Genomic DNA, 22787 nt, shown 5'->3' on the forward strand with positions numbered 1-22787 from the left:
TGAATATTATGCAGGTGAAAGGAGAGATTTTTAGGATATGAAATGCCCTTTATGACGATCATGTGGATGTGAAAGTGAAATTATATGCATTGAAAAAGTGAAATGAGAGGTTAAGAGGCGAAGTTACAAACCTATTTGACCCCTAAGGCACCCATCCATAAGACAACCATCCAACAGTAGGAGAAAAAGATCGATAGCAGCGAGTACCTACTGGCGATTAAGAGAGACAGTAAGGAAAAATAAATCACTTATCGTCGGAGAAAAACGGAAAAAAGCAAAACTCTATTGAGTTTAAATACCATTTTTCATTACTCGAATAAGGGAAAAAAAAAATCATCGATCGTCAGAGGTAGAAAAAAGTTAAGTATATCTTAGTTTTGCCAGACCACTAAGCTCTCCTAGGGCTGGCCCGAAGGATTAGATATTTTTACGTGGCTAGGAACCATTTGGTTACCTAGTAACGGGACCTACAGCTTTTTGTGGGATCCGAACCACATTACATCGAGAAATTAATTTCTATCATCAGAAATAAATTCCTCTGGTTCCGCGTTGGCCGAGCAGAGAATCGAACTTCGGACCATCGGATTAGCAGCCGAGTGCGAAATCCACTCATCCAACGGGGAACTGTCAGAGGTAGCGAACGATGAAGGAAAAACGAAAATGTATAAGTTTTAGAAACAGAAGTTAGTAACAGTTAAGAGATAGTTAGTGATAGTTGAAACATTTCGGTCGTTAGACGTGGGGCGGCCGAAAACAAGGAAAAAGAAGGTTAACAAATGAATAATTCGTATGGAGAAAACGATACTCTTTTCCAATGAGGTCGTCTGGAAGGTCGATCTCGAAGTTCATGGCGTCACTGAAGAGTTCTGGTGCCAGTGTTTTCGAAAAGCTTTTTCTAGCTTTATTAATTGTTATGTCCAGGAGATGTTTAAGCTCCTCGACGGTAAGAAGGACCCTAGATCGATATTGATCAGTGACTGTTAGCTCAGTCTGAGTTGATCCATTCAGAAATACTGCAGACAGTTTCCTAGTCTGAGTTTCTTCTTCCAAATGGGTTGGCGGTGCTTCAGTTCAGTCTGGGTTCCTGCCTCGACAGCAAAACAGGAACCACTGGCGGTGTAGGGTTGGGGGAATGTTCATAGGGGTGGAGGAGTGATCTTGGGGGTTGGAGGGGTGTTCTTAGGGGATGGAGGAGGTTGGGGAGCGGTAATGTGGCGGTAGGGAGAAGGTGAGGGATTAAAGGAATGTAGTGCCGGGTTGGAGGAGCTTCGGAAAGGGAAGGTTGAGGAGTTGAGGCCCAGGAGGCAGATTCGTTCTTGGGTCGAATCTGGGATTGATTGGCGGTCTTCTGGGCAGAGATGGCTGACGCTCTTGAGGTCTTGCTGATGGAGGAGGGAAGCCTTTCATCTTCCATATCTTTTCCAATCTCGTAGGACATCCCGACTTAAACCATGCATGGTGTTGCTTGCAGTTTGGGCATCGGGCTACCGTGTGGCCCTTTGCTCTAAACTTGGTAGGCATGCATCAGTGTCGTGGCTCTGGCTGCATATTCCACTCTTGTGGTGACTAAATCTCTGACACTTAAAACACCTATATAATATTTAGTTGTAATTGCAATTTGATAATACGACTGGTAATTCTAATTGCAAGTGTAATTGACATAAAGCATAATGTAATTACTCCAAGCCTGACTGACGGAAATTCGTCTGCTAAATGAATGAAGACGTCATACTACAGATATGACGTCACCTGCGGGAATATTTCTTGGAAAGCAATGAAAATGTACAAATTTCCTTATGTCTTTCTGGTTTATGTGGCACAAGACACCATAATTTAGCTATGTTAAAATGCTAACATAGTTAAGAATACCGCCTTCCCGCTTTGACTACTGAAAGACGACGATCAATGGTATAAATGGGGAGCTTAGGACATCACTCATAGCTATCTATCAGGACTGAGAGGAAGTTTTCAATTGCGGCTTGTTTTTTATTATTTTTTATTTTTTTAATCATTGTCAGTATCAGTATCAGTGTGCAACTAAAATAATAAATTCACCTTTAAACTCACGAAGCTGTTCTTATTATAGCGAAACTTAAAAAACAAACAGGTATGGGGATGATGCTACCTCCTTAGGAGGAAGGACACAGCTTTGTCCTGTGCTGTGTGAGTGGGATGGAGGGGGGGGGAAGGGATTATATAGTCGATTCTGCCGAGTGAAAAAGCTGAAGAGTTATACAAATCGTGAGATACTGGGAGAGGCCACTGTGGGGTCACTAGAGGTCACTAGTGACCTACCTATCATATAAAGATGTATTTTCACCAGATTGAGCAACCATACAAAATTTCAAGTCCATCGGACTAAGGGAGCAGGTTGAAAATTGAGTTACAAGACAGACAGGCAGACAGACAGAGGCAGAGGTCAAGTTAAAAAAGGGTGTAATAATGAAAATAGACTTGACTGAGTAGCTGATCTCGTCACAAGCTCCCACCAGGCAACTTTCTTTGCAAAGACTTTTCAATGGTTTCCAGCGTTTGAGTCAGTCGTTGGTGTGAAGGTCGACTTAAACCTTCTGCTTTTTCACGGCGTTTGGAAAACAGGAATTTCTGTCAGGGATCAATGGACGATGCTTGCAATGTTTCTACAATCTTCAGAGATTTGTTGTATAGACGTCGTAGGGTTCCCATGACTCCATTTCTTTATTCATTCTTTGGCATCTATTATAGAATACAATGTCTTCTCACATATATCACATCTTCAATCTGGCTGAACTTTCTGTAATGTTTAAGTGTCACCTTGAGGCATGCAAATGTGTGAATTTGAATGGAATATCATATATATATATGTGTGAGTTTGAATGGAATATCATATATATATATATATATATATATATATATATATATATATATATCTATATGTGTGTGTGTGTGTGTGTGTGTATGTATGTATGTATAGAATGTGTGTGTTTGTAACCACATTAACACATGGTGAAAAAATTATTGTTTCTCGGACCTTTTATAACTAAACGGTACGATATCCTAAAGCATAATGTAAATCGTTGCTATTTGACTAATGTAATTGTTTGATGTGTTTCATTCTTTGGCGTCGCAATGACGAAGGTCGATTTTTTTTTCTGAGTAGTGTTTGTCAAGTAACAAAGATTAATAATATTTCTAATATATTATTTGTTGCCCCATGAAAACTGGAAACAATAATAAATATGTTTCTCATGAATAATAATGATAATAATATTCCTTAAACAATGATAATAACAATGACAATGACAATTCGAAAAATAATGATAATAATTTTACTTAAAAATAATAACAATGATAATATGTCATAAAAATCCACAATTAAATAGTAGAGCAAATTACTATGTAAAACAAACAGACTTTCGAACACCTTTCCTCATCAGTGTTGACGTTAATCAAAATGTTAAGTGAGAAGCGGCAAGAGGGTAGTCTCCTTATGAAGAGCATCTAAAAGGGGGCGGGGCGAGAAGATAGCAGCTCTTCATAAGGAAGCTACTTAACATTTTGATTAACGTCAACACTGATGAGGAACGGTGTTTGAAAGTCTGTTTGTTTTACGCAGTACGTAATATTGTACTCTACTATATAAATGTGCCTTTTTATGACAGTTTGTTCTTCACGATATTGTGAATTTCTGAACGACAACAATAATAATGATAATAATAATTCTCAAAAATAATGGATGATAATATTTCTTAAAAAATAATGGTAATCATAATAATTTCTCTTGAAATAAGGATAACAATAATAATGATATTAATGTTTCTTTAATAAAGTATTCATATTTTCTTTTTTGTCTCGGTGAGAAACAACACCAGAATCTGCTCACCTGAACGCCGTGGAAACAATGATTCTCATTTGTGTCTCATTCAACAGGATCTGGATCTCCTCCAGGAGTGTCGATCCCTTGCCTGGGAATGGAATGGACTTCCCCCTTCGCCTCGACGCTCTCGACTCCTCCCCCGCCCTCCAGTCCCACTTCCCCAACGTCAGTCCCGTCGGCGCCCTCGCCCGTCCTCTCCAACCCTTATTACTTGGGTGTCCGACCACCCGACCTCGGGGGCGCCGAGCAGGAGGATGAGAAGCCACCCGTCCACCATCAGTCGTTCGTGCCCGCTGGCCTCTCTTTCCCCGGCAACAGCCTGAGTCTCACTCCGAGTCTGTCCTTCACGCCCTCGACTCTGCCCATCACGCCCACGTCACTCTCCCTGCCGCCCACGAGCCTCAGCCTATCACCTACAAGCCTGAACCTGACGCCCACGAGTTTGGCTCAGCTCAGGATGCGGGCGAGAGAGCATACGTCCTCTTTCATCAACATGAGCAGCGATTAAGGTTCTTCCAGATTCTTCTTCTTCTTCTTCTCATCTCAGATTGAGGTCGGGAGTTTGCTGAAGCTGAGAGCAGCAGTTTGCTGGAACATTCATTATTTCATGGATATGAGATGCCGTACTACCGCTCTTCAGTCTGTTGGAAGCGTATATCTATACCATCACGTTTATGCGACACTGTTGGTGATAAAAGATGCATGGGGGTTCTAAGAACATCCACATATGCATACAATAAATATATAATTGCCTGAAGTCCCCTCACTCACCCCCCCTCCCTCCCGGCCTCCACTTCTCTTAGTATTCTGTAGCTCTGTTACATTAACCGGGACATAAGTGAAACAATGTTTCTGTTGAGCTGTGCTGTCTCTAGTTTCATCGGTTTGACAGTAACTTTATCAAACTACTCTGTAACTATTCCATGCGCTGATGGGTTCCGGCGCTTGGTCTTCAAGACCTCAATTTCATAATAAATCAATCAGTTCTATTCCATAACTGTAACTCCATTTAGATAGCACCAAACAACGTCGGTCTATTGCAAGAATCAGTAGCTCCGTTCTCAAGCCTCCACTTTTTATCCTGGCTAAGACCACCTGCCATTTCTTCGCGAAAACGTCGTTTCAACATCTACTGCATTTGTGTCCATCGCCGCCAGGCTACTGACAGACGCGATGGATATGACTGTTTGATGATTTTACTATTCTTTTGTTGCCCGTCGGAAGGGGTAAAGCAGGTTGTAGTGCAATAAATGCCCCTCAAATGGCACACGGTAGGCGTAACTCATGATTGTTTGCAATGCTCCTGTTAACCCTTTTGCTTGACGTCCATTCCCGCTTCATTTCTTTTCCAAGTTGCTGTCCAACCACTCCAACTCCCTTTTTCATTGTCTTTAAGCGGTGAATGGCTGAAATGCCTCAGTGCCCTGTCTTTTCTGTCTGATTTTCACAAATCAATCGACCCGCTAGGAGGTGTCTGACGTCAGTGTTACCTCACACAGGGCATTGTGGGAATCAAGATCTAGATTACCTAGATCTTGGTATGAATCACTGAGGTTCTTCGCATCGTCCGTCCGTCGCCCAGCAGTTGCCGCCGGATCCACTCCTTTACTGCACTCTCCATTCATATCCACTTTCTTCCATTTTACTTTCTAACCTTCTCCTCATCATTCTTTCATAGTAAAAAACTGCGAGGCTTTCCTCTTGTTACACTCTTTCGACAATGAATGACCTCATAGGTCCAAGCGCTTGGTCTAAGGTAAAAATATTGTGTTAGATTCCATCCCAAGAATCAGTCGAGAAATCGCAATGGAAAAGCAAAAACCATGAGGTCGAGTTGGAGAGATCGATGTATCATCATGCACAGCAAAAAGCCAGTTTAGAAAGCTTATTACCCCGCCCCCCCCCCAACCCTAACCCCAATCCCCCCAGCACGCAGCAGTAACTAACAAAATCAAAAGAAACGGACAAAGGAGGAGGAGCTTACGAAAAACAGACACCAAAAGACGCCGAAACGTTCATAATGAGAGGCAAATTTACCCCCCCCCCTCCCCCTCCACCCGTCAAATATTTAAGGCAATTCCGAGAGCATCTTCCAACCTATCTGGCGGAAGTCGGGAATGTGCCACTTCTGCGTCTTCCTTTTGGGACGAACACAGTCTCCAATTTAAAAACTTGATTACTTTTCCCAGGGCTGCGAAGACCTACAGAGGGGAACAAGAAGAAAAAATACGTCTTCTCTTTCTCTCTCTCTCTCTCTCTCCGCCTCCAATTCACAAGACGGTTGAGACGCCGGCTACACGGCTATATGCCGAGGTTGCGGCACCCCTCTCTCTCTTCTTCTCTCTCATCTCTCATCTCTCTCGTCTCTCTCATCTCTCTCTCTCTCTCTCTCTCTATATATATATATATATATATTAATTAACTATAATATATCTAGTATAATATAATCTATATATTTATGTATTATATATAAATATATATATAATAATATAATAATTAATATACATATATTATTATTATTGTATATATACTATATATATATATATTATATATAGATATATATGTATATATATATATATAGTATATATATAATATATATATATATATATTATATATATATATATATATATATATATATATATATATATATATATATATATATATATGTGTGTGTACATATATTATGAAGCGTATTTTAATTCCAATCCAAAATTCCTTTTCATACTCCTTAGATTGATTTGTTTAAATAATCAGACAGAATATAATGGCCGCCATCGCCATCAACAATGCCAATCTGAACGTTGTACAAATGTTTTTTTGTTTTTTCTATCATGTAACACAGATCGGTGTGTAGGTGGTATAAGTAAACATGTCCTGAAATGAAACTGTCTTCAATTTTTTATTTCCTTTTGTGTACTTTTTATTGTTGGAGAAACGAATTTGAAAATATTTCAAAAAGTCCGGTAGTTTTCCAGGTAAGATATAATACTTCAAAAATTCAGTTAGTTATGAACGTATAATTTTTGCTAAATATATTCATTTATATGGTACTGTACGTACAAACGCATGTATGTACACACACACACACACTACACCACACACACACACACACATATATATATATATATTATATATATATATATATATATATATATATATATATACATGAACCGGTTGAATTTATGCCATCTGCAAAGCCAAAATCGATGAATCCACAATCTCTTTAAAATTCAGTAATTCAGCCCCATAGGCGTAACATATTCACCTGGGGGCCAGATCTGAATATGGGTAGGGGGCACTGGGCATGCACAGATTATAATACTCATCGTTTTTTCTTTTAAGTCATATGGAAAGATATTAAGGTTGTTTTAAAAGTTAAGCCTATCAATTTGTGAATCACGTTTCTATATAACTCAAACTTGCTTAAATAATTTTTCAATAATAGATATTATATGTAATGGTTCGGCAATGTATAAAACCACTTGGCAGTAAACAAAATGTAATTAAGAGAATGAAAATTAACGTTTGCTCATTCTAAAATAGAAAAAAATATATTGGAATTAATCATTTAATATATCTGTGATATGCGTAAACAGTGGGATTTCCAAATTTTACATTATCCACGGATTTTGTTTCCATAAATTATTTTCTTTACAGGATTTGATTACATTTCTTTCACATTTACATAACGTCTGGAAAATGAAGACGTATACTCCTGCGATAATGAAAGAAACGATTTATTTCTTACAGTTAATATAGTGAAACTCCACTTATCTTCTTATAAAAAAAAAGCAGCCAAACTACTTGATGTATAAAACTTTAATAATAATAATAACCTGAAAGTCAAGCTTCGGCTTTTATTACAAGCTATATGATCTCAAAATTGGGGGGGGGGGGGGAGGGGGGGCACGTGCAGTTACGCCTATGTTCAGTCCTAGAATTTGAATCCATCATCACATGCCCGTTGAGTAAGCTTTTCATTTCGTGAGAACGAGCAAAAAGATAGTCTTCAATTCAATGAACTCTTCCGTCGGACGAAGTCGTGGTATTCGTTTATGTCGCGGCAAGCAGTGAGTCTTCTTTCGAATTGGCTGCAAAACTTTTTTTTTTCTTTCTTTTTTTACACGTATGATCATCTTCATTATCGTTTCTTCCCCTCCTATGAATTGCAGTGTTATTGTTTGCTTTTTAACTGTTGTTCCCTTCCCCTCTCTCCCTCTTTCCTATTGGCTCACACTGTATGCACTACAGAATGGCGGTTTATGACGGCAAGCCGCGTATCTTCTTCTGCATTTGCTGAAGTACCTGTGTTTCATGTTATACACTTATCTTCATCTCTTCGTCTCTCATAAATAGTAGTGTTACTCTGGCCTTTCTCTATTATTCTCTTCTTTCAGTCTCTTTCCTCTTAGCTAATAATACAGTACATCATGTCGGTCCCTGTCTTCGTTTGAATTCGCTGCAAAAACTTTTTGCTTTTTACGCTTATCACTATCATCATCATTATCTCTTCCTTTCTCATGAATAACAGTGTTATTCCCTCCTCTCTGTTATTCCCTTTTTACCTGTTAACTAATACAATAAGTAATGTCGGTTTATGGCGGCTAGCATGGGCACCCGAAGACAAGGTAAGGAAGGCTATTGGTCTCCCCCGCCAACCGCCCCCCCAAAAAAACCACAAACCCCCAAATTGTAACTTTCTGTATTTTTTTATCGCATCTTGCTTCACTTAACCTACTAGTTCAAAAAGGAACAAAAGTGTTTGCTTGATGCCGTTAACTATCCATGCGTTGTATGTATTAAGATTTGCCCCAGCCTTGGAAAATATACTTCGGGCGTCAATGGTGGCAAGCAGTCAGTGTCTTATGCAGTCGGTACGAAAACTTGTTTTTTCTTTGCAGTTATCATCATCATCATCGTCGTCGTCCCTCCCCTCTTAACTAATAGTGCTGTTCTCTCCACACTCACTGTTATTCCCTTTTCTCTCTCTCAATTTCCTCTTCCCCCTGCTTATACAGTGCGTAATCGTCATGTCAGTCTATGGCAGCAAGCGTGTGTCTTTTGCATAGGTAAAAAAACTGTACATTTTTATACACTTATAATTATCATGGTCTCTTTCTTCTGATAGATAACTGTGCTATTCTCTCCTCTCTCTCACTGTTATTGTTATTCCCTTCTTTCTCTCTCTCTCTCTCTCCTCTTAGCTAATACAGTACGTAGTAACTCCAAAGGCCACGGGAGAATCGGCTTAAGAGAGCCCTTCGGGAAGCCTGACTCGGACGCGGTCTTTCCTGATTACAACGGGTAAGACCTGGGTGTTCTTCGGGCGGGGAGGGGTAAGTAGGGTGTTGTTTTCACCCCAGGATAGCCGTGTTGCCGTGGGGTTGGGGTTGCGGGTGGGGGTTATGTGGCGAGTTTGATTATGGAATGGGTTACCAGCGTCCGTGGCGTAGTTGGCATTCCATCAGTGGAGGTGCTTGGTTGGGACCAAGATAGATATATATATATATATATATATATAATATTAATATATGATATATATATATATATAGATATATTAATATATATATATATATATATTTATATTTATATCATTCGAGCTACAAATGTCCTTTAATATCTAATTCGCTCTACCTCGGAATTGATATATTTTCATATATGTAAGCTGAAGGGAAATTTTTAGTTGATAATAATTTCGTCTCCTCATGGGATCGAACCACCGTCCAGCAGACAGGCACGAAATCAGGACGACATTGACGTTACCGATTCGGCTAACAGTGAAGCTATAAGTTTATACCGATTCTGACCTACAAATCACTGTCGAACTTGGTATTTTCGTAATTAGAATCGATATGCAACCCCCTCTACCATGTTAGCCAATTCAAACGTTTGATGAACGTAGCCATATTATGAATAATTAAAGGACATTTGTAGCTCGAATGATTTATATAAATCACGGTGATGTGATAATCATTCATAATATGGCTACGTTTGTCAAACGTTCGAATTGGCTAACATGGTAAAACCGTAAAACCGAGTTCGACGGTGATTTGTAAGTTTCAGAATCGGTATAAACTTATAGCCACACTGTTAGCCGAAGCGGTAACGTCAATGTCGGCCTGATTTCGTGCCTGTCTACTGGACGGTGGTTCGATCCCATGAGGGGACGAAATTATTATCAACTAAAAATTCTCCTTCGGTTTACATATATGAAAATATATCGATTCCGAGGTAGAGCGAATTAGATATTAAAGGACATTTGTGGCTCGAATGATTTATATGAATCACGGTGATGAGATAATTATTCATATATATATAATATATATATATATATATATATATATATATATATAATATATATATATATGTGTGTGTGTGTGTGTGCATATGTGTGTGTGTGTTTATTGGGGGAAGGGGCCAGAGAAAATTTCACAAAACTAATGTACTAATTCTGTAAGTAGAAAAATATACTAATTATGAATGTATATATCCATGTGAATGAAGGAAAATAATAGTGATAGTAATTAGTAAACCTGTAGTTGAAATTATAGAGCTCAATTTTCAATGAACTTCAACTCTTACTATACGCAAATGTATCAAATACTGTAACGTCAATTTCCTCACAACCGTATATTCAACACTAGCCTAATTTCTATTACCAAGTTTTAATCTTCAACTATAGTTGTCATGTAAGTATATCAAAACAGTGCACAAAATCATTAACAACAGGGTAGACTTGTGACCCTCCAAAATCTCTTCTTCAAAATGTCACCCTGTGCAAGTCCCACTTCTTCATCGTCTCTTCTTAGATATCAACTGTAAGGCGTGTAAGCAGTAATATCAAATTGCTTGCACTCATTCAAAACATTAACTATAATTTCAGTGACTTCATACAAAGTTGATAACGTAAGTTGGATCAAAATATCATAAATAAACATGTCTTTTGTGTTAAAATCCTATCCATTCATTTTCTCATGAGATGTATAGTAGGATATGGCGAGAATATCTGCTTTTGACCACCAACAGGTTAAGTTTAGCTACAAAGGGAACTTCAAATCGGGGGCCAAGCATAGCGATACCACTGACCAGCGTTAACTCGTGTACTGGATTCTGTTACAGCTCCCTCGCTTTCTCTCTCTCTTTCCCTCCCTATATATATATATATATATATATATATATATATATATATATATATATATATATATATATATATACATATATATATATATATATATATATATATATATATATATATATATATATATATAAATCTTTTACATAAAAAGGGGGATTTGCTATGATATATTTTAAATAATGTATAATGTGATATGCTGTGACATTTCTTAGAATGTGGAGTCATCATTTGAGATAGAGTGGTCCGAGCAACAGCTTAGGAATGCTTACACAGCTTTCTTCGAGGTGGTATGATCAAGTCTGCTGGCTTAGCAAATCAGTGCCTTCGTCCTGTCGCCATGAGAGCTATGTAGAGGTGACTTTGAAACTGGATTAAGGCAGTTTCAGGGCATGAACATTCTGAACAATGGGTGTGAGTTTGTGTGTACATGTGAGCCTCTTTCCTACATATTAAGGAAATGTAGACTATCATGAAGAGACTGTTATGGGGAGAGAAGGCAGAGCCGGGATGGCTCTGCCAACGTGTTTCTGATTGGTGAAAGTGAAATTGTCCTGAAATGGGTGAGTTATTATATCTGTTTTAGCCAAAGTGTGACTGGATTGTATTTGAATATCTATTTCAGAGATAACCTGTTTATGTGATCTTTTGATTATGTTCTTGGGCTTATCAGTGTTCTCCTGTCTCCTAACAGGCGATTCTAGAATGTGGGGGAATCGATCTGGTAGAGGGGAACTATTTTCTGGAGAAGCGTGGGATTATTCATTGGAGAAATGGTGTTGACTAATTACTGTGTAGACTATTAGATTACCGAGGGTTATCTGAGTTATTTAGGCTTTGAGTTAACATTCCATTTAATCATTCTGTTAAGAATCTGAGTTATTCAGTTGATACTTTACTTTTAAATAAATGCATATTTTTGTAATTCACTACCCTGATTTGATGACCTAGATAACAGAGAGATTGAGAGAGAGAGAGAGAGAGAGAGAGAGAGAGAGAGAGAGAGAGAGAGAGCTGTTGGGTATCAGGGGAGAGAGAGAGAGAGTTGTTGCCAGTCGAGAGAGAGAAGAAATGTTACCAGTTGTCTGGCGCTCTGGCCTATCGCTACCAAAAGAATAACGAGATAATTGTCATCTCATTATTATATATATATATATATATATATATATATATATATATATATATATATATATATATAAGTATATATATTCGTGTATACATGATTTTCCTTCTTTTGTAGTTGAAAAAGTCATAAATTCTCCTACTGCTATTTATATTTGTTTTTTTCGTCACTTGATACTTGAGACATCTAGTGACAAGGTTTTGGAATTACATAACGGAAATAAACCCACCATGGTGACATCTGGCAGTTGGTGCCAGAGGGTTGAATGCTGGCGTCCAGGCCACATTTCCCGAAATTTAACCAATTTACCAGTACCTTTCCCTGAAAAAGCTGGACGCCATATCTCAAAAACTAACCACAGAATTTTTTTGAAATTAATCTCATCAGGTTTCCTTAACCTAACCTTGGAGCATATGAAAATAAACGGGCTGCTGCAATATTCACATACATCTCTCGGGAATTTGCGTCCCAGGCAAGGTGAACTTTGGCGCCCTTACAAGTTCATATAGTTCGTAAAATTTTCCCAAGGAAAAAGCTGAAAATGTAATATGAAGAGTTTATAACAACATACAGGCTAAAGAAAACAATTCAAAGATGGCGTCAAGTTTCATATCATTTCATCAATATAACTAGAAAAGAGAGACAGTTATGACGCGATCTACATTACTGGCAATGCTCACACATTGTTACAAACAAGCTCTGAGTGGAGGGTGGTTGTGTGAAAGAAGTCCAAAGCGTGCAGTGGATCTTCTAGATATCTGTACTGTGACCCTCTAGAACAGTGTAAGCAACGGGAGCACGACAGTTCGCCGCCGCCAGTTCGCCGCGCGACAGTTCGCCACGTGCCAGTTCGCCGCAGAGCCAGTTCGCCGCGGCGACAGTTCGCCGCCAACCATTTCGCCGCCAATATAAAAGCTGGCAAACATGCACAGGATTTATTAAATGAGGAATAGGATAATAGGAAAGTATAGCCTAGAGATTGATCATTTATAAGGTTACTATTATTATCATTATTGGTATTATCATTTTCTCAATGAAAAAGCCAATTTTGCCCCAATGAAGAAGCTTACGAAGCTTAATACAGTGGTCAAACAATTTGCCAAATGAGTAAATCCTCGCAGTTTTTTCACTCGACCGTATCTCAGAAATCAAAGGAGGCAAACTACCACAAGGTGAGTTATAGAAAATTGTATAGTATATAAGTACCGCACGAACCAAGAGTCGTCACTTAAAGTCTTCATTGCTCTGTGCTCTGTTCTTCATCGTTCCAAAGCCATAATGCCGCCTGTTTTGTCCGTTCGTGGAAAGGAGAAATTCGTTGACAACGGCACGACATACGTTTTCGATAAGGTTTCAAAAGACGGCGAAACGCAGTTCTGGCGTTGTGATCAACGTTCTTCCTGCAAGGCGCATATTCATGTTCACCAAGGAAAAATAACAAAGCGTATTGATGCCCATACACACCTCGGAGACGCAGTCAACGTTGAAGTGATGACAGCCCTGACGGACTTGACAAGTCGTGCCGTTGTCGAGGCATGGCATCGTTCTGTCCAAGTCACACTGGGTGAAATTCGGCCTTCGATATGGAAATTCATTAAAGGACTTACTCGATCGCAAAAACTTAGAGACACTGAAATTGAAGGACTCTTGGCTGGAAATCCTGCCCCCCCCCCCACCCTACCCCACCCCCGATATGAACTTTTTAATGAGAGAATCGAAACTATCGTGAATGATTATCGTAATAGAACATGGACTATCTACGAGGACTAGCACACAACTTCTGAAGAGACAGCACGATCTAATGTGTCATACGGTATGAATCATGTTTTAGATATTATATAGTTTTAGATATTATATAGTGCTCAAATGAAGTTTCATGATTAAATTTTTCAAAACAATCTTTCTTTATATTTGCCTATTTTTGCCTTTGATCTCTGAGAGACGGTCGAGTGAAAAAAACTGCGAGGATGACTTTACGCATTTGGCAAACTGTCTGACCACGCTAACCCAACTTATGGTAGTTTGCCTCCTTTAATCTCTGAATAGATGCGGTCGAGTCAAAAACTGTAGAAGTTTTGTATTAGCTTCTTCATTTTGAGGCAAATTTGGTTTTTTCATTGACAAAATGATAATAATACTAACGTGCTAAATTATCAATCTCTAGGCTATACTTTCCTATTATCCTATTCCTAATTTAATACACTCAGTGTATGTTTGCCAGCTTTTACATTGGCGGCGAAATGGTTCGCGGCGAACTGTCGCCGCGGCGAACTGGCTCTGCAGCGAACTGGCACGCGGCGAACTGTCGTAGACCCGTAAGCAACAGAGGCCATAGCTCTTCGACAGTAAGTTCCACCCCAGCCAGTGACTTAAAAATAAATCTACAATCAAACTCAATGCGACAGGTAATGAATGCTAACAAAGTTAGCGTGCTGTATTCATGGTACAGAAGAAAAGCTAGTGAATTAATGGTATAATAAGTTAAAAGCAAGTAGAAACAAACACAAAATTGATGCATTCAAAATGATACAGAATAGGAACAAATTGATGGTGGTTTTTCTAGAACCTTATGTTATTTAGCTTCTATCTACTTTTCTTGTAAATAATTAGGTACTTTTTTTCACAAACATTAGCAATAGCACATTTTTATAAATATTTTGGACAGCTTGCAACAAATTACATGACTTATGTTTATGTATGACTTACAAATAAAGCTATAATGATTTCTTATAGAAAGGGAACTTTAGCATTAGAAGAGGCTGAACTGGGAAAAAATTTAGAACCAAAGAATTCCTTCCACAATTTATTCTGGTAGGTCGCTAGTATTCCTCCCTCAAAAATAAATAAATGAATGAAAATAAATAAGTAAATAGATAAATAAAACCTGAAGTCCATGCAGGGCCCCTAGCAAAATGTTTAGGCGGCAAATCCCCCAAGTCGCGATTTTTTAAAGCATTTTTGCGTTATACTCCTAGAACATGCTTTTTATCGAAAGCATTATTGTGTATGAAATTACAGTAGATAAAAATACCTTTCTAATGATATATGATGAAGTATACTTTGCTTTGTTAGTCTAGTACCTATGATTCAACAAAGGTTGATGTTAAAACCCTGAAAATGCATTTTCCGAATTTTGTCTTTCAACTTTTTAAATAAACATTTTCGTTGCATTATTAAAATATAAGGAATTTTCTATATAATATTATATAATAATATACGTACATCTTACTCAATTTGTAAAGGTGGTATGGTTCGAAAAGGGGTCCCAATTAAACTCCATATTGGAGTTTAATTGGGGGAAAAAAATTGTAATCAAATAATAGCCTTCACCAACGTGTTCTGACAGGTCCCTAGAATTACCAACAAAAGATTAAAAAAAAAAAAAAAAAACCTCGGGGCCCCCTGTCAAAATTTTTAGGGACCAAAATCCCCCCTAAATTGCAATTATTTTACTTTTGAGCGTCATACTCCTAAACTTTGCATTTTATCGAAAACATTATTATATACGAAATTGAAGAAGATTAAATTACCTTTCTATTGATATAAAATCACAATGACGCATTCTTTGTGGCATTAGCATAGCACCTTATGATCCAACAACGGTTGACGTTAAAACCCTGAAAAAGCTATTTTTTTCCGAACTTGTCTTTCAACCTTTCTAATAGGCATTTTGTAATAACATATAGCACTGCAATATCAATATATAACATTGTCTCTATAAATTGTTTGTATAACGGCGTATCTTAATGTGTATTTTACTCAATTCGTGGAGGTAGTACTACACGGTTTTGAAAATGTTCCCAATGAAGCTCCATAGTAAGTGCGTTACTGCCACAACTTCTAATGACTATCATCTTATTCACATGACTTGTTATTTCAAGAGCGGAAAAGTTTTGATTTATCTCATATACGGAACTTCATTGGGAACATTTTCAAAACTGCGGTACCACCTTCGCAAACAGTAAAATATACATATTATACACCATTATACAGGTAATTTATAGAGACAATGTTATATATTAATAGTGCAGCGAAGCTGATTTTAGAAAATGCCTATTGAAAGAAAAAAATCGAAAAAAATACATCTTCAGGGTTTTATGCATCATTATATATCATTAGAAAGGTAATTTAATCTACTTTAATTTCAAATATAAAAGGTTTTAGATAAAATTCATAGTTTAGGAATATAACGCGAAAATGTAAAACAATAGCTATTTCGGGGGTTTTGTTCGCTTAAAAATTTTGCTAGGGGTCCCTGACGTTGGTTTTTTTTTTTTTTTTTTTTTTTTTTTTTCAATATCAGAACTCATTGGTGAAGGAATTATTTGTTTACAAATTTTTCCCCAGTTCGACCCTTAGTTCCCTTCCTAATGGAGTTTAATCGGTAACCCTTCTCGAACCATACCACCTTTACAAATTGAATAGGATATACGTAAATTATTATGCACCCCTATATAGAAAATTTGTTACATTTTAATAGTGCAACGAAAATGTTTTAGGAAAATATCTATTTAGAAAGTTAAAAGGCACATTTCTGAAAAAAATGCATTTTCATGGTTTCAACATCATCCTTTGTTGAATATTTGGTACTGTACCGACAGAGCAAAGTATACATCATCATATACCATTAGAAAGGCACTTTTATCTACTTTAATTTTGTAAAGCATAATGTTTTCGATCCAATGCATAGTTTAGGAGTATAACACAAAAATGTAGAAAAAATCACGAATTTTTACCCCCCTAAAAATTTTGCTAGGGCCTGGGGCGTTAGGGTCTCTTTGGTAATATAAAGGACCTCCAGAGCACATAATCGAAGAAATTACTTGGTATCAAATGTTTTACCGGTTCGACCCATAGATTCCATTCCTATTAGTGGGACAAGTAACGAATGCGGACAATTTAGCATATTTCAATAAAGGCACAAAACATAAGAAAGCAAATTTAGAATTGAGTAATAAGGTAAAAACAATTATAAAGAAAAAAACAAACGAAGCATTAATTGTTCAAATCTGTAAAGAATCTAAACAGACTGAGAAGCACAGTGTATATTCCGTACATTCACGAGGATAAAAACTGTAGCTTTAACGATTTTCCTTCTAAAAAAAAAAAAAGCATGAACAAAATATAAACAGACGCTGAAAACATTCGTTATCCTACATAAACCATTTTAAATTCTTCTTACAAGATTGTTTTCTATTGACAAAATGGACGACCATAAGTATGGCTATATAAGCTTTAGTTTACTAAAGCTTCTCTCTCCGGTAGCAAAGTAATAGGTATCGCAAGCATGACATCCTCTGACTTATTAAAGCCACGGCTTCTGTTGGAAGCTTTACATCTTCAGGAAATAAAAATAATTCTTTTGCAGTATCCAGTCCAGTGAAGAGATCACATTCATTAATATCACTATTTTCTTGGTACCCTAACTTATCTTGCAAAAACTGACATGCTGATTTGAGTGTTTTTCCCGTCAGATCTCTCAGGGTATTTAAAAAGCCCCTTGTGTTATGGAAAACTCTGTTTGTTCAAATCTCTCTGATATAGAATTAATAGCTTTGTCACATAATTTTTTATATTTTTGTCTGCATCACCTGCATTTGGAACCTCGTCAATGTACTCATACTCCAACAGCCTCCATTTTCTGCTTATTCTTTTAATTCTACTCTGCATCTAATTCTTTTGCTGACTCCGGAACCATTTCGTGTTCTTTTGCACGATAATCAATTAAGTAATCAGTGACACTAATCATTAATGACACTCGGTAGAGAGTTCCAACGTGGTTTTCTGCATTGTTTTGCTGATAACGTTTACTCTGCCTAAGGCATCATACTAGACATTCATCATTACTCTTTTGTTACGAAAGACTGCTTCATGTCACATTGTAGGATCAGAAGCAAGAATTTCTGATAGTTCGTAAAGAGCTTTTCAGATTCCTTGCCCTTGTCAGTGGTTTTTCACAGTTTATGTTCGATTACCATAATAGAAAGAATTAATAATCAGGTTCTCGACAATTTTGTCTTTTTATTTGGAAGATCCCAAACACATGACATGGTGCCCAATAGCACATAACTCCCTTGGCAACTGCCCGAGTTGCTGATACCATGAGAGAGACTTCTTGCTCAGGTGAATTGGTTTTGTTGATATTGTAAGGAAGGTACTGGGTGACATGCCGACTGTGTGTTGAATAATTTATTGCTGAGTTAGAGCTGATTTTTGTAGAGAATATTCACAGAGGTTATTGGCTGCGGTGAGCCGCAATGTAGTTATAAATCTCTGACAAACCGAAACAAGGATTAAATCTTAGACATATAGTACATGCATACAATTTGATACAGAAGATTCGGTTGAACATTACAAGTACATGATTAGAGAGCTTGCATAGCAATACATACAGTGGTCATAATACATGAATCATAACAATAATAATAATTGAGATATCCATTCAATTGTCATAGGGGAGAATTTGTGTTTCTTCGTCCACGTGGTTTGTCTGCGGGTTCCTTGTCACGCAATAAGTGTGGGAGTGACGGAATTGTGTTTGTAGAGTCCGTTTGTTGGTAGGAAAAAGTAAATCATGGTTGAAAGTATGCCAGTCCACACACGTAGGCACTACAGGACTCCATCCCCACCCCCCACCTGCAAAAAAGCCACATGGCTGAAATTCGTCTCCTCAAGCAACATTAGTGCTGTGTCAATCTCACATTCTCCCGCCTTGGTATTGGCGTTGAGTAATGGGTGTGACAAGCCGTGCTTGTTGCCTCGTTGTTTGTATGTCTGCTAAGCTTTTGAGGTGATGATGCTGGTGCTTTCCGTGGGATCTGCTGTTTAGCTGCTATGGCGAAGAGTAGGGAGCCCACTGTCAAGTAATCTGCCTGTTGGCAACACTGGTAAATATTTTTTCCCATCGAAAGCATTCTTCATCTCCTCCCTCTCATACATCATAAACATTTCTCTGCTGGCTGTGGAGGTTGGCAGGGTGGGTGGGATTGAGTTGTTCGCACTGGCTTGGCTGGAAAATCGCAAGCTCTGGAGTCTCTCCAGACTCTGTGGCAGATCTTTCGGTCACTGTCAGCAGTGTCGAGTGTCCCAGGATGACTCGGGTTAGCTGCCAGTGGCAGGCAGTGTGATGAATTGCAGTCTCCTGTCTTTGCTCCCATGTGGGCGAGAAATTATTTGGCTCTCAACGCCAGTAGTAGCTTAAACAGGAGATTGTTTCTGCCCTGAAGAATCAGGCCTCTGGTTCAAGGGGGAGACTATGGAGGAGCTGGCGAAGGTTGCTTGTGAGGTCGGCCCCCGTACAAGTGTGCAACAGTTTCTCATCTCCTACGGGTGCCCCCACATGGTTGAGGAATTTCTTGGCTCTCAGGATGGGTGACGGGCCGAGACAGAAGATCGTTTCTGCCCCAGAGAACTTTGCCTCTGAGTAATGGAATGCAAATGGCTACAGGCGGGTGGAGGAGGCCACGAGGGTCTGGTGGGGTTGGCCTCGTTGGTGGTGGCAGGGCTGTTCATTTCTGGGGGTCTCCAGTGTAATGAACGTACTGAATGACATGTAGACTGTGTGTTGACTAGTTAAGTTAAGACTGATTTATATACATAATATTCACAGAGGTTATTGCCTGCTGCGAGCAGCAATGTAGTTACAAATCTCTGACAAATTTAAAACAGGGATTAAGTCTGGCCATCTGTGCTTTTTCACAGATATAAACATGCACACAATTTGATACAGAAGATTTTGTTGAACATTACAAGTACAGGATTGGAGAGCTTGCGTAGCAATGCATACAGTGGTCATAATACATGGATCATAACAATAATAATAATGGAGCTATCTGTACGAAAGTCGTACGAAAGAATTTGTGTTTCTTTATTTACAGGTTCCTTTTCACAGGATATTTAAAGGTGCGGCCAAGAAGTTTTGTAGGGTCCAGAGTGTTGGTGGGAGAAAGTAAATCTTGGTTGCAGGTGTGTGCCAGTCTACACATGTGGGTACTACAATATATACATTGTAAAGAGGTAAACCTCTTGCACACAATCTCCTCCAACTCATAAAGTAATAATCAATGTACAATACTTTGAAATGTAAATAACAATTGTTACCTTTCATGTAATGTGTAGAGTAAACTGTAGGCAGAATTCGCCGCTAAAAACCTCTTACCACTCCCTTTGAGGGATAATTATTTAATCACCTTTCCCTGTCCAAATGACTGCCAAGACATTGATTTTCAGGCACTGATCCAGAGGGAGTGCTAATCCTCGCCCAAGGCACCATCCAGCATAAGGCATAGAACTCAGCATATGCTCAGCGCCATATTGAAGGTCTTAACCATGATGACCTCATGTCCATGTAAGAGACCCTGCATGTTGCTCTTGTGAAAACCCCAACACCATCTGCATGGAACACCAGCATATTCTCTGCAAAGCTATAAGGTCTTACACGGACAAGTTCGGCCTTAGAAGATGCTGGAAGCTTAACCAGGAGGCTACTGTCCTCCCTTGCTCTCTAGAGCTGCCCCTTGATACATGTGGCTGTTGTATGCCTAAGTAACTTTTGTTGTGATTATTATATTCACTTGCCCTCCCCTTCCGTCAGCCCCCTGAAGCCAAGGAATCTATCTTCTGACGAAAGTAAAGTGCCAGACTTAAGGTTCTCTTATCCAGTCACGTCCCTATCAGCCTTTTACTATTTTCATTTCCCTTTCACAGTGCAATATACCTACAGTGAGACCTGGATTGGTATTATTTGCTATTGTTTTGATATATGATATGGTGAAGTGAAGAGTAACTAGTGTTTTAAATTCAACTTATCATAATCGAGTTCATTTCTAGGACCATCAGCACAATTCCTTGATTCCTTAATCAGTTAATCACTTTGTACACAGTGGCATGCTTTCCCACCATATTCCCATCCTTATGACACCCTACGAAGTGTGTTACCTTTGGTGTATCTCCAAGGATATCCCTTCATTTTCATCTGATAACCTGTCCCAGTTATGGTATTATTCTTCTAATGTGTTTTTTGTTATAAATGTATATATAATTAAGTTAAACCCTAAGAGTTTACCTCTTCACTCTCCCTTCTGAAGTACGCCATCAGCCATAATTGTGTTTATGCTTTTATCTAACTGTCAGGTTAAAGTCAGAATAATGTTATCCCAAGGTAAGTTGGTACATTTCCAGTGAAACCCATTTGGTTAAACTAGATCTAGTTATAACCATATCAGTGGTAACTGATACTCAGATTTTGCAGATTGCTCTTCCCGCCCCTTTGCAAGCTCCTTGCAGTCGCAAGTATCAGCTGAATAGCTTCGCTAAGACCTGCTTGCAAGATTAGAAATGAACCTTTTACTAGAGTAAATTTCCCTTATAAGCGCATTGATCCAGTTCCACAGTAAGTACAATGTTATCATCTTTATTTTATGTTAGGTGCGACCAAATTCGTGACTGATAATAGAGTTAGGAAATTGTCAGGCCATGTGCATCCAACCCAGTTATAGAGAAACGAGTTATTAACCATTCTACAAGCTTTGATAGTTAATGCAAGATAGCTTGCATGTCTTTCATAATAGGGTAGTTAGGCAAAGAGAAGTGTGAATTTTGAAGTGTTCAACAGGAAATAGTGCGGGTATTTCCTTCCAAGGTTATATGGACAATTTTTGTTACAAAATTTAGTTATGCCCATGTTAGAAGCCACTTGTCCAGCAATTATTTTGTATAGCTGGAGTTATTATTTTTACTCTCTCTCTCTTTCTTAGAGGAAAGGCATTCGTTAGGCAAGCATATTACTTTTCTTTGCAAAGTAAATTTTATAACAGCATAAGACTTTGTTCAGGCCACATGAGCTAAAATTTGTGTCTAGCATTTGCATTTTTTTAACTCCTCAATAAAGCACAGCACGTGGTAAATTCCATTTCATTCCATTTTATTTCCCAGTCAGTAAGCCATGAGAAGACCACACCCATTCATTCATTTCCCAGACAAGAAAAAAGTTCACTGGAATGGAGCTGAGTACTTAATTTGGCTGATCCGAGCAGGCAGAGCCAAATCAAGTGATCCTAGTAGATCATGCAAACTTGATCGGGGCAAACGAGCTGAGCCAGGCCGTGCCAACCACTTGAAAGCAACCAGGGACCTGGCGTGGCAAGTAAGCTGAGCCAAGACAAGCAAGTCGAGTCAAACCGAATTAATCATGCAAGCGCAACCAGGGACATGGTGTGGAGAGCAAGTCGAGCCAAGACGAGAGCTGAACTGAGCCGATTGTGTGAACGTAATTGGGGCTGGGCGAGCAGTACATGTCTGCCAAGAACTATTTCTTTCCTTCCTAAATGCTCTAGTCTCCTATGAGGCTGAAGGCTGCAAGTAGAAAGCTTAAAGGGGGATTTTGTATATGCTATCTTGAGTGTTTAGACCCTCAGGTCCAAGGCACGAAGGATGCGACTAGACCAAGCAAGCTGGCAAGTAGTGTCGAAACACTTGACATGCCTCCGCACCTCTCGTACTGTGCTTAAGCCAGACCAAGGAGCGAACTCTCTTGGACTGATTTGGAAAGTGCTTGGGATTCCACAGAATCCCGGCACTTGAAAACTTGCCAGTCGAGCATTTACTATTCCAAAGAATCTGAACACCTGGTGAAAACTCAAGAATTTCATAAGAATGATCATCAGGAGAAGTCTCCC

The 22787-nt window shown here is 38.6% G+C and overlaps 1 protein-coding gene across 2 annotated transcripts in view; it reads left to right on the forward strand.

Annotated features, from left to right (window-relative positions):
- LOC135202429 (paired mesoderm homeobox protein 2A-like) overlaps nucleotides 1–5314 on the forward strand; it is a 43766-nt gene extending 38452 nt beyond the window's left edge. For both annotated transcript variants that reach the window (XM_064231824.1, XM_064231825.1), the window contains one exon: nucleotides 3910–5314. In XM_064231824.1, the coding sequence (XP_064087894.1) occupies nucleotides 3910–4364 (455 nt within the window). In that variant the 3' untranslated portion in view covers nucleotides 4365–5314. The remainder of the gene's footprint in view (nucleotides 1–3909) is intronic.
- Nucleotides 5315–22787: the final 17473 nt, after the last annotated feature.

This window comes from Macrobrachium nipponense, chromosome 30, assembly GCF_015104395.2.
Source record: "Macrobrachium nipponense isolate FS-2020 chromosome 30, ASM1510439v2, whole genome shotgun sequence".
Classification (NCBI taxonomy): Eukaryota; Metazoa; Arthropoda; class Malacostraca; order Decapoda; family Palaemonidae; genus Macrobrachium; species Macrobrachium nipponense.